Below are 16931 nucleotides of genomic sequence, written 5' to 3'. Positions count from 1 at the left end.
ATTGGAACCGTCCGTCGTCCTATAAACTTGTACAGTTGCTAGCAGTTCGTAATAGGAAAGAACTTTGTCATTTAGGTAAATATTTACAATCAAGTTTACTATTACGCTCGACATAATGTGCATTGTTTAATTATCATGTGCATGCTTTTTCTTTTTATCTCCAGATAAAAACTGATTACTTCTTACTTCATTTGATTGAGATTCTTCCAATCTTTCAATCATGTACATTACTTCAATTAATCATCTCATTAATATTTTTCTTTTGTCATTTGTATTCTCATGTGCGTACAACTGTCCGCCATCTATCAAATCAGCTTGTCTTGTACAATGTAGGTTATGTTACATGTTATTCAATATTTGTGTAATGTTTTCGACACCCTTATTGTACATGTACACATTAATTACTCTGTATTATGCTGTAATGCTTATGGGCCGTAAGGCTGAAAGTGAATAAACAATACAATACAATACTGTTGTTGTTTTTTGATTTGACAACACATAGTCAAAATTGATCATTCAATTTTTTTTCTGAATTTCTCCTTTCTCAGTTCAATCTTAGGTCTTATTATTTTTTCATACTATTCCCGACAAGTAATTGGCCAGAAGTGCATCAAGTGTCCACCGATAAAAACTGATATTGACTTGGAGCGCATGATTTCTGTTGACGGACTGGGTGTTTCTAAAAATAGAATTATGATGTGTCTCCAAACAATGCACCGTCCCACTTCTGAAGCTTTTTCTTTCCAGATTGCCTCCATTAATGTTTTGTAAAATAATAAAACAATTGAAGGCTTTAACTTCGGATAATACCTGGATTTATCAACCCGAGAAAAGATACATTGACCTCGGAATGCGTCCTCGGTTAATATATCTTTTCTCGGGTTGATAAATCCAGGTATTGACCTTAGCCAAAGGCTTTAATTGAATAATATTTCTTTTTTGAATGCATTCATAATATGCAGTCTCTGAATTTGCGAGCTGAAGGCTGGAGCGGTTAAGCATCTGTTAAATGTGCATAGTATCCTAGAGAATACAGTATTGTTGCGACATGAGTACACATACCCGATGTTCTCTTTCCTGCAGGACACACACAATAGTATGCATTGACAGGATCCTCTGATGCGTGTAGGTCAAAGTCTATCCAGACATTGTATTTTGCCTGCGACCTGTGGCGAGAGTGTATTTGGCCTCGGAGAAGGTCATCAGCATGTCGGTAAACCCATATCTCATAATCACCCCCATCCGTCTGATGTTCTGTGATATAGTCATCAGGTGCCAGGTTCAGCTGATATGTACCACAAGCCAAAATCGCATTGACCTGGAGATATTGACGATTTATTTTGACATTGGTCATACAACATATTATCCTTAAGATGACACATTTACCCATACAATATATTATCCTTAAGATGACACATTTACCGCATACCGATTTTTTCGAAATTTCTACTATCGTCGGTCAACATAATGTGCCAAATGATATCCAAAGTATGGTGGTGTACACAAACCGGAAATATGTCTATCACTTCCGTAAAGATGCGAAACAACTAAAAATGTACATAACATACTAAACGTTTATGTGTGTGAGACTGCATAACTTTTTTATTTTGCAACATCTAGCTTTATAATTGGGCTCATCATGAGCAGCAGATCTTATTGATGAAAATTTGATCAGTTGCGATAATAAATTGGTGCGACATATTGTTAAATTATCAAACATGACTATAGATCATAAGGTTGTTGGATTTTATTTGGAAATAGACGTTGCTACAATTTGACATTTATATGACAAATTTACCGGTTCTCAAATTTTCTGAAATTTTCACTATCGTATCTCAACATAATGCACCAAATAATACTAAAAGATTTTTGGTGTACAAGAACCGGAAATTGGTGTTTTACTTCCGTAAAGCAATTGATGTAGCAAAAAAGTGTATGAAAATACCAACATTTTTAGAGTTTAAGATTTTATATTTTTTTTATTATGCAATTTTTTGTAACATATTTGAGTTCATAATTTGCAGCAGATCCTACTTTAAATAATATAATATTATTTGATAGCGTAAAACATTGTTTTGATAGTTTTTTGGACAAAAAAAGTGGACTTGTCGTACACCTTTGGAAGGCATCACTAAATAGTTCAGAGCACAGGCCCTCGGGATCTTTTTAATTTTTTAAAAATATCTCATGGGTCGTGTCTTAGGGAGCTACAAATATAACCCAGTAATGGTTAAATTGCTTTGTGGGCAAAATTCTTTTGTTCCTGTAACAGGTCCTTTACATTTTTTACCATCACAATTATTTTTAACTACGCCATTATCAGACAAAATATCCACTTCGTTCCATTCTGCGATACAGTTGTTACGCGGTAGTAACGGATAAATAAAAACCCGGCGATAATTACTAACTGGTACAAATGTAGGTACACCGACATTCCCAGTATATGTATGCACTTGGTAAAACCCGGCGATAATTACTAACTGGTACAAATGTAGGTACACCGACATTCCCAGTATATGTATGCACTTGGTAAAACCCGGCGATAATTACTAACTGGTACAAATGTAGGTACACCGACATTCCCAGTATATGTATGCACTTGGTAAAACCCGGCGATAATTACTAACTGGTACAAATGTAGGTACACCGACATTCCCAGTATATGTATGCACTTGGTAAAACCCGGCGATAATTACTAACTGGTACAAATGTAGGTACACCGACATTCCCAGTATATGTATGCACTTGGTAAAACCCGGCGATAATTACTAACTGGTACAAATGTAGGTACACCGACATTCCCAGTATATGTATGCACTTGGTAATATGTTATTTCCCTTAAAACTGCATAAGAATAAAATACCACTTATACGAATTGTAGTTTGATTTTAGATTAAAAATCAAAGATTACAAATGCCTCTCCATAACGTTAACTCTTCTCAAAGCCACCAGATTAAACCACAAAGCGCCGGTCTATTCTCTTTCTCTGACGACACGCCTCACATTTTACATGTTTGCAAGACTAAAGGGTTAGGTCCATTTTATTACATTTTGTTTCATTTCGAGTAATGTATGGACAATTAATTCTTATTGACATTTAATACTTATTTATAAATTAAGTAATAGACATATTTTTTTATTTTTTTTAAATCCACGTATGTTGCGGAACAAATATCGCTACGTACGCTCGGATCAGAGACATATAATACGTATTATACGTCTCTGCTCGGATAAATACTGTTCGATTTTCACTGAAACTTTATCGAAATTAAATTACATCAACTTGAGCAAATATTTACAATTTTGATGATCTTGTTAATACTTTAGTTGACTGGACTGGAAAACTCAATGATTAAATTACTCGAACGGTGAAAGTTACTTTTGGGAGGGTTGAAAGAAAATCGTGTCCTCACTTCTTTCTACATGTAGTTTTGCGAAATTTCTGTTAACCGAATTGCTACTTATTAATGGCATACGTGTAACAAACTGAAAGCTTCACATGAGGGTATACAAATGTACATAAAATCCTAGCATTGACTTTTGTATTGCTGTAATATACGAATTTATTGAAATATCAATTCGGGACAGGTTCGGCCCATGTAACACATGGGTATATATATATACAGAGACGTATAATAAAAAAGGATTAAATGTCCATGTGAAGTAAGTAAAAATAGAAAAAAATAAGATCTAAGGACCTACTAAAAAATATATATATATATATGTCCCGATTATATATATACGTGTCTGATGGAAAGTTGTGAAATTGTCGCGGAAATAAGACGTTGCATCCTTTATGACGTCATAAGTGTGTTGATTCCAACGGGGGCCAAACTTGTCCAAATCTTCAGAAAGAAGAAGTTATATAATTATTCAAACGCCATAGAATTTCTCTTCCAAATGGTATATATACCTACATTTCAACAAATATATAGAATTGTCCAGAACGACTTTAATATGAATTAACGTGCCCTTATATTTACTGTGAACACGGAGTTACTCCAACGGGAAACATCACCGATGTAGCTATTTCTGTCCAGTCATCTCTCTTTCTATTGCACTTACAACTTTGACTTGAGGTAATTTTTTGTGAAAGTGCAGTTTCGAAAGGTGGACACTGACTATTCTGTAGTTGATGTAGATGTAACGAGCAGCCCCATACAGAACAGTTTCATCAGTAATTAAATTGTTAATGTGTGTGGGCCCTAGCAAGTAAGGGCTTACTGATAGTCTATCTCACTAATGTGGTGGGAGGATCAACTTTCCTGGGACAAGATGGCATGATGTGAAAACCCCAGGTGAGATCCTCGGATAGCTTAACTCTTTTACTTAATTCTTTACTGAATTCTCTGACCATGCACCTTTACATGTGGAAATATGTTCCATTATTCTTTCTAAGGAATCAGAATTAGAAGCGCAAGACTTGGAGAGTAGACCTTTATATAAATGGAGGGATGAATAGAAATATCAGTTTATGGAAGCTTTAAGAGTTCATTCAGATATTTTAAACAACTCAGTTGTTATTACTGAAGAATTAAATCAAGACTCTATTGATACCTGTGTTGATACTTTTACAAAGGTATATACCCGTATTGCAAGGTATTATGGAATCCTTCTTTCTAAAAAAAAACCCACCTGATATTCGTATGACCAAAGCCACGCTCTCTGTTAAGGTAAATGTTACTGTTACCAGTAGAGATAATAAAACCTGGTTTAATGATCATGTACAAAAATTGCGTAAGCAGTATTTCGATGCATTGCATAGTTTTAATAGTAGCAAATGGCATACTACTCATGCTGTTCTTATAAGTAAGAAAAAGGAATATAAAAAATGGAAGCTAAGTCTAAGAGGCAATACTTAAGTACTGAAGGTGACACGCTGGAACATATGAGAAAACACAATCCTAGGTATTTTTACAGAAAGATTTTTGAGAAAAAAAGGTAATTCGCCATTATTCACAGGCGAGCAACTATATGATCATTTTAAAAATGTGTCGAATGTACAAAACGATGATGACTCAATTCAACAGGACAACATTTTCATCGATAAAGATATTATGTATGATGAACTAGATGCACTGATTCTTTTTCATGAAGCAAGATATGCTATTCAATATTTGAAATGTGGCAAAGCGCATGGACTGGATGGTTTGTTAAATGAACGCTTTATTAACTGTGAAGAATTACTCCCTCCCAATTTGTGTAGGTTGTTAAACAATTATTTAGAAGCCGAGTGTTTTCCTACAAATTGGTCATCTGCTATTATTATTCCTGTTCATAAAAAAGGTACACGAAATGACCCTAATAACTTTCAAGGCATCAGTTTAATAAGCTGTCTTAGTAAACTTTTTACTTCTATACTTAATAAACGTATTTTATAAGTTTGTACAAAATAAGATATTTTAACAGATGCTCAATTTGGATTTCGTCCGGAAGTGAGTACGATAGATGCTATATTTGCATTACATACTATTATAACAAAAACATTGTCATCTAGGAAAAGATTGTATTGTTGTTTTGTAGATTTTCTGGGCATATGAGTATAAACATAATGTACTTAGAGATGTCGTTGATGTGCATTTACCTGTTATATAGAGGGGGGGCGGGGGAGGGGGGGACCAAGGAATTAATTTTGGGTGTTGCCCAAAATGTTAAACTCAGAAAAAGACTAAAAAAAATTAATAAATTATAATTGTCATGTCGGTTGTACATGTATACTACTTTCTGGCACCAAACAGATAGAACTTCATTATTTCTGAGATTGTGACAATTATAATTTCCCTGCCGAGCAGAGCGAGGCGAAATTATTTTTCTGAAGATGTAATACCAGAGACGTATAATACATTTATACGTCTCTGGTAATACTAAACTTGTTCAAGCACTGCCAAGCGTAGAAAGCTAGAATTTATCGGACATTATTTCCATTGTAAAACAGATCGACTAAGGCATAGAATAGTTTTCTGAGTTTGCGATATTATTCCAGGTTATTTTTTATAACATAAAGTATTCATATTTTATGATGGCCGAGCGGAGCGAGTGTTAACAAATTCTCTGAAACAATGGTAAAAATGTAGGTTTTTGGTTAAAATGTTGATGTTTGTGTCATGCCTTTCATGTGCATATAGTTTATGCGAACATTTTGACAATTAAATATTGATTTATTTTGTAATAAATAAGAATTATGATTTGACTGTTTGTCTTTTATTGTGAATTAGTATGCATGCATATGCACAAGGGCAACACCTGTTAAAAATGATATATATATACATGCCAGGCTTTAATGCTTACATTGGTTATTATTCACCTGATAACGTGATGCTAAGGTGGATGCTTTAATCGCCTTTGAAATTTACATTTTTTTAACAGGTATAATAAATCACTCCTGGTGATCATGTGTACATGAAACCACAGGTGAAAATACAGGTTTATCTATCATTTGAACTAACCATGAACATATATATATACCTAATTCCAACAGATGGTTTTATCCTCTCTCAACGGACAGGTGATTGTATTGTTATTTTGTTTTGTCAACAGGGTAACAGTTGATTTATCTAGCTAGTATTACTGTAATTAGGGATCAACTGAGTGACATTAGAACAATACGATTGGGTAGACAGTCTGTTGAGCCTTTACCACTGACCTGACTGTACAGACCCTACTAATATATAAACAAAAGAGGATTAATCCCCTATTGTTTAGAGTATAAGTAGTGGACTCCTTGTTTGGGCGACTGCACCCTTGGGCATATATAGATATTCAAACTGCTGCTTGCCATAGAAAATCATAGTTCACAGGATGGTTGATATTACAAGAAAATCCCATATGAAAAAGAGGAAAATCTTCAAAAACCTAAGTCAAGATTATTTTTGGACACAGAAAAAAGGGTGTTGCCCGGGCACCCTTGGTCCGCCACTGAGCATAAAATATTTAAATCTCCAGAAAACATGGGAATCCTACAGAAAGCAACGTAACTTATTTGTAAAAATAAAACATGATTATTTCACAAATGTTGCAAGGGATATTGGTAAGCATCGTCGGATACCCACGGTTGATTTCGCCTCGCGATCGGTACCCACTCAATCACGAGCGAGTACCAAGCGAAATCAACTGTGGGTATCCGGCGATGATTGGTAAGGTACTTGAAGGAAAAGTTGACTTATCTAGCTAGTATTACTGTAATTAAGGATCAACTGAGTAAAGGTCCAGACCAGCCTTCTTTTACTTTTTCAAGTGCAAATGAACCTTTTATGACAAATATCATATCCAAATTAGATTGTAACAAAGCTACAGGAGTTGATGGTATCTCGGCTAAAATGTTAAAAGCTGGCGCTGAAGCCTTAAGTTTACCTTTCTCTAGAATGTATAATTTTTGTGTTTCAGAAAGTAAATTCCCAGACAAACTTAAACAGGCTCAAGTAATTCCAATCTTTAGAAAGAATGATCCTCTTTGCAATGAAAACTATCGTCCTGTTAGTACACTCCTACTGTGTCTAATTCAGATCTTCCAAAGGGTTTAACATGACCAATTTCAACTAGGTTCATTTTTAGAAAGTCCTTTAACCCTTTCCTGAAAGTTTTCAGATAGGGCTTTTTCTTGAGGACTGTCATCAGGCCTTGGACAACAACCAGTATATAGGTGCCATTCTTATGGATTTGTCCAAGGCTTTTGACTGCCTTCCTCATGGTCTGTTGCTGGAGAAGCTGCGAGCCTATGGGCTGGATGAGTCTGCATTGAGATTGATAAGCAGCTACCTCAGTGACAGACAGCAGCGGATCAGGCCTGGTCCTAGTGTCAGCGGCTGGGAGATGCTCAGGAAGGGCGTCAATTGTTGGACCTCAATTTGTTTACGAACAAATTCCAGAGTTATACCGCATCATTGGAAAAGCTAACGTGCCAGTAATGGAGTAGAAGTCTCGTCCCGAGATTTGGCCTGGGGAATTCTGCGGGTCCTCCCTGTGTACCAATGCAACCTTCGATCCCTAACCACTGGGAACTGGCCTTACACTATACCACAGGATCACTGCATACGTATACGCTGCCGCTAAATGTAACGTGCGGGCACACACCCATCTAGCACCTGATCACACTCCACGATGCTGACCAAGACTGGGAGAGCTAGCTTGCCAGAAGGTCTAAGGCAGTGTTTCCCCCTCATTTTCCATGGTTGTCACAGTACGTTGGGTGTTCATTCTGCCATACATGGTCCTATAGGGCATTCATTTGGCCATGCAGGTTTCTCCTGGTTTCTCATCCTGAGTCCACTGTAAACATAATCTCCATTGAGTATTTAATACATTGGGCTTTCTTATTACACCAGTGAAGGTCACATGCATAATTTATGTTTTATTCAATTATTGTTTATGTATTAGCTGACTAAGCACACTTTTAAGATGAAGAATATAGAAACTTACAGCATCTTTCTCAAAGCCAAAATTTTCAGTCACTGAAATTTACCTGAGGTTTAAACTGACAAGGTTTCATTTACATTTGTACATTTAAAGAAATCACCGAAATAGCAGACATGACAAAATCATTCAAAATGAATAACAAACACCAACTTCAAGTATTTATTTATTGAACAAACTTTCATATAAAAGAAAACATGTGATAAAGCAAAAATACACACCACAACATAATTATATTGTTAGTTGGATTTTATAGATATTTCATCGATGACAGTTCAATTGATAAGATTTAACAAAACAAGAAATTATACAGTACAACAGTAGAATCATTAAATCTGGTAACAGTTCACAACACTAGACTGTATTTAACAGTTAATATAACAGAGTTAGGTGCTAACACACACTAACAGGCTACAAAATCCTAAATTGTTCAATACTGGTTACTCAGAAATTCCCCAAGCTCTTGATCCCAAAAATCTTCATCCCCCTACTCATAATCCAAAAACTATTCAATTCCCTCTATCTTCAAACTCTTAATCTCCCAACTTAAAACCCCAAAACTGTTAAATTCCCTCTATCCTCCAACTCTTAATCTTCAAACTTAAAACCCCAAAACTGTTAAATTCCCAAAAATCTTCATCCTCAAACTCTTCATCTCCTATCTCATAAACCCAAAATGTCCTAATACTCAAACAGCAGATTTATTTACATGTAAAAAAGACAGGAAAATATTGCAGTCCTTCTCTTCCTTGATTGTAAAAATAATTTCCACATTGGAAAGGATATTTCAAATTCATGTATTTGTGCAAAAGAGAAACGTACATAAAAAACACCTTACCAATCATCAGCATAAATGATTGTACAAGTCCTTTACCCTCAATGTATGTGTTAATCATTACAACAGAGAATTCAGGTACAATAAGCAATGGAGACGGCCCCAATACGGACCCAAGAAAGTGGATCATGTTTAATGGGAAGGTTTTAGGAAATAAATTCTGTGTTAATAGTAGATTTTGGTTTCACATGTGCAAATTTGAAATGGAAATGATGGGAAAAAATATTCAAATTGTGGCAGATAAAAGGAAAAACTCAGGAAAAGTAGAAAACAGATGAATCCCCATTAATATATATTTTATAAGTACGTGTATATCTTTTAGAACAATACAATTGCTGTCAGCTATGTGAGTATTTATATGTTAAACACCTGATAATATTTAAAACTGAACATATTGATCTGAAATACATAACTTTCATCATTTTGTTCCCTCAGACTTTGGTTTGATTTTGAGTACTTTTACCATTCGTCTGGTTTGTTCTCTACATCCTATTAACAGCTTTGGTAATTTGGTCTTTGAGGATGATCCAGGTTCTGGTTGTGGAGGAAAATATGAGTACCCAGAGAAAAACCTATGTTCAGTACCTGGCAACTGCCCCACATAGGCCTCTAACAACTGGCCCACGTAGGCCTCTAACCTGTGACCCTGAACGGTGGAGGGCTATAGCAATCATAGGTGTCCGACACCTAAACCACCCAACCACTCAACACCTAAACCACTCAACCACTCAACACCTAAACCACTCGGCTACCACGACCCCCTTTTAGCACTTTTACCACTGGAAGATCTCCATTCCTTTTTTGAGTGATGATTATGGATAGTAATGTCTATGTCTTTGAGTGATGATTATGGATAGTAATGTCTATGTCTTTGAGAAAATGATAAAAAACTGAATGCTTTACATGCACATTTTGTTTCAGTACATTTTTGAATTTTGACAAATTTAAGGCCGAAACCTGCTATCATATCTCACCCTAAATAGCCATGCCTGATTTCTGGTTTGTTTAGAATATGAAAATTTTGTGCAAAGAAAATATTTTTTGAAAAAGCAATACAGCTTCAGCACGACTATTCAGTCATTTACTGTACATGTTTCCATTTGTAAAGTGAAACTTCGTCTGGATTAACGTCACTTCAGTATAAAAATTACACTTGTATGTGTATTAATTAAAACATTAAAATTCATGTCAGAGCATAAAGTTAATATGTCTGTCCTTAAGTGTATGACAGTAATATGTATAGTCAATGCATACAGCAGTAAGATTAGTATTTTGATGTGTACAGCATTAAGGCATGGCTAACTTACCATATAGTTGTATGTCGGTGAGTATGACAGTAAAATAAATGATAGTTAATGTAGGAGTCCAATTTACCTACCAATTCACAAAGCCCAAAATAAATGTCCATCCTGGTACAAGATCATGTAATTACATGTGTCGTACATTAGAACATGTTATACATGTGTTATACTAGAACATGTTCCACTGTACATGTGATCGTGAAATAAGTGTCAAATACTAGAACATTTAATGTGTTTAATACTAGAAAATGTAATGTGTGTCACATACTAGAACATGTAATATGTGTCTAATACTAGAACATGTAACAAGTGTCTAATACTAGAACATCTAATATATGTCTAATACTAGAACATGGAATATATGTCTAATACTAGAACACGTAATATATGTCTAATACTAGAACATGGAATATATGTCTAATACTAGAACATATAACGTATCTAATACTAGAACATGTAACAAGTGTCTAATACTCGAACATGTAATATATGTCTAATACTAGAACATGGAATATATGTCTAATACTAGAACATGTAAAAAGTGTCTAATACTAGAACATATAACGTATCTAATACTAGAACATGTAACATTTGTCTAATACTAGAACATGTAAAAAGTGTCTAATACTAGAACATCTAATATATGTCTAATACTAGAACATATAATATATGTTTAATAATAGAACATGTAATATATATCTAATACTAGAACATGTAACATTTGTCTAATACTAGAACATGTAACATGTTTAATACTAGAAAATGTAATGTGTGTCACATACTAGAACATGTAATATGTGTCTAATACTAGAACATATAATATATGTCTAATACTAGAACATATAATATATGTTTAATAATAGAACATGTAATATATATCTAATACTAGAACATGTAACATTTGTCTAATACTAGAACATGTAACATGTGTCTAATACTAGAACATGTAAAAAGTGTCTAATACTAGAACATCTAATATATGTCTAATACTAGAACATGGAATATATGTCTAATACTAGAACATGGAATATATGTCTAATACTAGAACATGGAATATATGTCTAATACTAGAACATGGAATATATGTCTAATACTAGAACACGTAATATATGTCTAATACTAGGAAATGTAACACGTGTCTAATACTAGAACATGTAACATGTGTCTAATACTAGAACAATTTAAGCTATATGTGTCTAATTTGTCAGAGAATCTAGGCAGGAATTTTCTATGAAAAATTGACAAATATCTAAACAATATATCAACCGTCATTCTATAATGAGATTAAGTTAAAATGTTGTCACTTCTACTCAAAATTACACAATTTTAATCGTGATAAAAAGGAACTCTAAAAGGTACAAAATGGTAAGCATGCAGCACAGGAACAATGTTACTATTTATTAGGTATACTGTTTTGTTGGAATCATTTCTTAAATGATCCTGCACCATCAATACATATCAAGGTTTAGTTCACTCTAGTCTTTAACATGGGACAAGGTCTCACGTTGACCTGTCACAACCTTGGGCTGAGGATGTCAGATCAACGCCAACTGATAAGGTCACTTCGGCCTTCGGACCATATTATCGGTTTCTTGATCGCCTGAACAGAGGTCTACCCGACACATGGGTACAATTCAGCATGATTACAAATATGAAATAAACAGCATGCAAAAATAATCCCTTCAATCATCTTGTCAGTATCTTCATTATGTTATATAAGGATTGGCTACATCTGACCATCTACTACAGCGTGCTGTCGTTCTAACGTACGTACTGTAGATGTGACAGAGAACAGCAGTAAAGGTTATCCTACAAATTTCATTGAGGAATCTTCAATCTGAAATGGATCTCTTTCAAAAATAATTAATCTATCATAAATATACTTGTTAAGGAATGATTCATACCTTACAGTTGAATTAAAACTTGAAAAATTAAATCAAATGTAACATCATCGTGTCCCAGATATTAACCTCCCTTCCTACTGTTCCCTGGAATTACAGGTAATGGGTTCCATAAGTTAGCAGTTTGTCTTCTTCCAGTTTTGAAATGGTTTCAAATTTGAATTTTGATGAGAATTCCATGGAAGTGGAGGTGTCACCTGTGTCAGCTTATATGTAGGTGGAAAGACCGGTTATTCCTTCAAGTTTAAAGTTTTACCCTCAGCCAACTTTCAGATCACAGCAGCCTAGCTCATATGTACACATTTTTCTATACATCAGACATGAGTGATGAGGAGCTTTGGAAGTACGCCTGGCAAGCTTCATGAAAATTCAATATTTTCTTCAAAAGATATTGTTTTGGATCATATCTGTACAAAATCCAAGATGGCTGCTGCCATCTCAAAATTTGTTTCCAACTCTAAATCAAACTTGAGCGTGGAATCGATACAACATGTATTTGTAGGAATCTTCATGAAAAGTAAAAGTATTTCTTAAAAATCATCACACAGAAACCACTTCAGGTGCTATAATACAAAATGACCTTACGTTGCCATACTGATCAAATTTTAGATCCATCTCAAAATCACACCTGAGTAGGCAACAGGTACATACTGAAGTATGTGTATGAAGTTTCATGGACAACAAAGCATTCCTGTAAGAATGATCACACAAAACCAGTTAATGAAGTACCAAAGTCCAAGATGGCAACTGGCAGCCATATTTAATTTCAGATTCAGGTTAAGATCAATCTTGGGTGGGTAAATGGTACTATCAGTATTTGAAGGAGTTTTCAGGAAAATCTAAGGATTCCTTTAAGAGTTATCGCACAGAAACCCTTTGTGCATGACACTGATGGAGTGATCCCTAAATGTCACCCTTACTTTAGCAGGCAACAAAACGAATCTGAGACAACAATGATCATATGATCCATACTACCATGGTTTTACTAAGTACATACCCGGTAGTCTGAGTGCAGATGTTCTGGAAAAATAGGTCAACTGAAGATGTATAAGGAACTCGGATAGTTATCAAACACAGACCAGAGCTGGACCAGTATTCATGGAACAGTTCTCATGCTCAAAGCTAGATTCTGTGACCAAGCTCAATTTATTGTGCCAGTGATAAATTAATTACCAAAAAAATCATTTGTTATGTAAGCAATTTTGAAATTCTTTAAGCTGAACACTGTTTTCAGTGTTTACACTTGACTTTTTGACCATGTTATATGGGAGTTACAAGAAAGTCAATTTGAGCACTGAATTCATCCTTGAGCATGGGCCTAGTTTTATAAATACGGGCCCTGTACTGTATACAGAAAATATCTATCCACTTCATAAGGCCGGAATCTCAACACAAACTTTTCCTCAATACAGATCTAATTATTATGTAGTGAAACATAAACATGGATTTTCCTCTGAAAAGTGTTGCTCCTCTTTTAATTCCACTGTAAAAAATGACATTGCTCCTTTCAGCACAAGTTTTGCTGTACAAGTTTTGAATGTCAGGGTTGAGACACGGTACCATAAAGTACCAGAATATGCAAGGTCCTGGGATGGTCCTGATCCCACAGCAAGCTGGATTCAGAACAAGTCAGGCCCTAAGACCAATGGTCCCATAATGACCTAGGCACCAGGACACAAAACATCAGCTTGGAATCTTTGGCATATTGCCAAAAGTTGACACAGGACTGCACGAGGGTGGTGTTTATACTGTAACTCATCAGCTGTGGATACAACCATTAGGTATAAAGTCTACCAGGATCTCCAAGTGTAAACTTGATGAAGACTTCGAATATGACCTTGTGGTTAGATATCACAACTTGGACACGTGACCTTCAGGAGAACACACCATGGAATGGTAAGGCTTGTCCCCGGTGACTCCATCTCTCCTTCATCGTTTTGAATGATGTTGGCATTTTGTCAAAGTCATAAAATCCAAGGTTGTCTAACAGTTTATATATTCCTGCTGAGGCAGCAACCTAAAAATAAACAGTAAAACGTTGATGAAGTTGTAAACTAAGCATCAGATCTAGGACATTATCTACAATATTGAATCATAGCATCAGATCTAGGACATTATCTACAATATTGAATCATAGCATCAGATCTAGGACATTATCTATAATATTGAATCATAGCATCAGATCTAGGACATTATCTACAATACTGAATCATAGCATCAGATCTAGGACATTATTTACAATATTGAATCATAGCATTACATCTAAGACATTATCTGCAATACATTATTTTTTATTAACAAAAACAAACTACTAAGTGAAGATATAAACAACTGGAGGAGTTTTTCTTTCAGAATCTAGCAAAATTCATATGACACTCTCATTGAGGAGATGTTTTTGGCATCTTGAAGAATCCTGTATGTTTTGAAATTCCTTTTCCATTCAATAACCTTATAATGAAGAATATCTGTGTATTTTTCAACAGTTTAAAAGTTTACACCTTGAAAGGTTAAAAAGCAACCTTACTTCTTTCATCCATTTACTGAAAGGTCGCTGCCATTGGTTTTTCTTATCGTAGTGTAAATACGCGTTGAAGAGGATGAGGTATATGTATCTCTCTAGGTAGTCCAGACTTAGGCGCTTCAGGTTCTGTCTGCTCGCCTCACTCTTAGCATTCTTTATCTGTAACATGTAATCCCACACAAGGTCAGCGAAGGTCAAATGTTTGATGTTACAAGGCCAAAATAAAGAATCATCTCATGAACAGGGCCACTTCAACTGAGTGTTATTCTTTATCTCTGTAGATGCTATTTCAAATTAAATTATGTCAATATTATCGAAGATTACCCTTACTTTGATAACAACATGGTATCTCACCTGTCTCTACCCTTAACCTGTGACCAAAGTGATATATGATATCCTTACCTTATTGTAAAGGACAAATGTGTTTTCCCTCAAGTGGAATAATGTTGTGGACATGGTTTCAAATATTTCGTCCAGTATGAAATCCACCTCCCTCTTGATCTGATGACCATTGGGCAGCATGCGAATTAGTTTCTGGACAATCTGCAAAAGATGGCAATTGTCATTTATTTTGGCCTAATTTGTTTACCTTTGACTCCTGGGTCTACATTGGGAACTAATTCAAAATAATATACATGTACCATATTCTTGACAATATGTTGCAGACGGTTCTTGTTACATACGGTAATAAGATCTTTATTTGTCCTATATTAGTTTGATCTTTTCCCTTCATTCCTTTGATCTATTGGAATAAGTCATATCAACAGCCATACAATAGTGTAGCGTGCATTTAGCGTGAACTTTTAATCAAACCTTCATACCTTTATGTTTAACACCCTCCTTTCTAAGTGATGTTGTCTGACCTATATCAACTAGCACTATACGAAGAAATTCAAGATGGCTGCCTGGTGGCCATTTTATTTTTCTGATCAGTCTCATAATTTAAAAATCACAATACAGACCAAGGGCAAATTACAAATGAAATCTGAGAAAAATCCATACAGTACTTCCTGAGAAATAGTGATAACAAACATTCAGGTTGCTAACTTACAATGAAGTCTCCTTTTGTGTATTGTGCATTTGGACAGGAGACCCTTTCTTGCTCCCCAAGGTTAGCTCCCTTTGGAAATCCCTGAAAACAAAATTGCCTTTTCATAATTCATTCTAAGAAAACTTTCATTTTAATTTCTAATTTGAAAATTATAATAACTAGAAAAAGAACCAGATCAGTTCATTTTTAAAACAAGTGTAAATAAATTCTACGCATTTCATTATGCAGAAAATAATTAAAGATATTTATATAAAAAAAAAAGACAGTGGTAACCTTACCCTTTTGGGACCTTCGGAGGAGGAAAGTGGTAACCTCACCCTGTTGTGACCTTCAGAGGAGGACAGTGGTAACATTACCCTGTTGTGACCTTCAGAGGAGGACAGTGGTAACCTTACCCGGTTGTGACCTTCAGAGGAGGACAGTGGTAACCTTACCCTGATGTGACCTTCAGAGGAGGACAGTGGTGACCTTACCCTGTTGTGACCTTCAGAGGGGGACAGTGGTGACCTTACCCTGTTGTGACCTACAGAGGAGGACAGTGGTAACCTTACCCTGTTGTGACCTTCAAAGGAGGACAGTGGTAACCTTACCTTGCTGTGACCTTCAGAGGGGGACAGTGGTAACCTTACCCTGTTGTGACCTACAGAGGAGGACAGTGGTAACCTTACCCTGTTGTGACCTTCAAAGGAGGACAGTGGTAACCTTACTCTGATGTGACCTTCAGAGGAGAAAGGAAGTAACCTTACCCTGATGTGACCTTCAGAGGAGAAATGAAGTAACCATACCCTGATGTGACCTTCAGAGGAGAAATGAAGTAACCTTACCCTGATGTGACCTTCAGAGGAGAAATGAAGTAACCTTACCCTGATGTGACCTTCAGAGGAGAAATGAAGTAACCTTACCCTGATGTGAC

The 16931-nt window shown here is 35.4% G+C and overlaps 1 protein-coding gene across 1 annotated transcript in view; it reads right to left on the bottom strand.

Annotated features, from left to right (window-relative positions):
* Positions 1 to 11264: 11264 nt before the first annotated feature.
* The window catches only part of LOC110461429 (paladin-like), a 158530-nt gene continuing 152863 nt past the window's right edge, over positions 11265 to 16931 (bottom strand). The window contains exons 17-21 of the mRNA XM_021514873.1: positions 16297 to 16424; positions 16019 to 16099; positions 15370 to 15510; positions 14971 to 15126; positions 11265 to 14463 (exon numbers count right to left, since the gene is read on the bottom strand). Of these exons, the coding sequence (XP_021370548.1) occupies positions 14320 to 14463; positions 14971 to 15126; positions 15370 to 15510; positions 16019 to 16099; positions 16297 to 16424 (650 nt within the window). The 3' untranslated portion in view covers positions 11265 to 14319. The remainder of the gene's footprint in view (positions 14464 to 14970; positions 15127 to 15369; positions 15511 to 16018; positions 16100 to 16296; positions 16425 to 16931) is intronic.

This window comes from Mizuhopecten yessoensis, unplaced genomic scaffold (genome assembly GCF_002113885.1).
Source record: "Mizuhopecten yessoensis strain PY_sf001 unplaced genomic scaffold, ASM211388v2 scaffold10619, whole genome shotgun sequence".
Classification (NCBI taxonomy): domain Eukaryota; kingdom Metazoa; phylum Mollusca; class Bivalvia; order Pectinida; family Pectinidae; genus Mizuhopecten; species Mizuhopecten yessoensis.
This window is presented reverse-complemented; position numbering and strand designations above follow the sequence as displayed.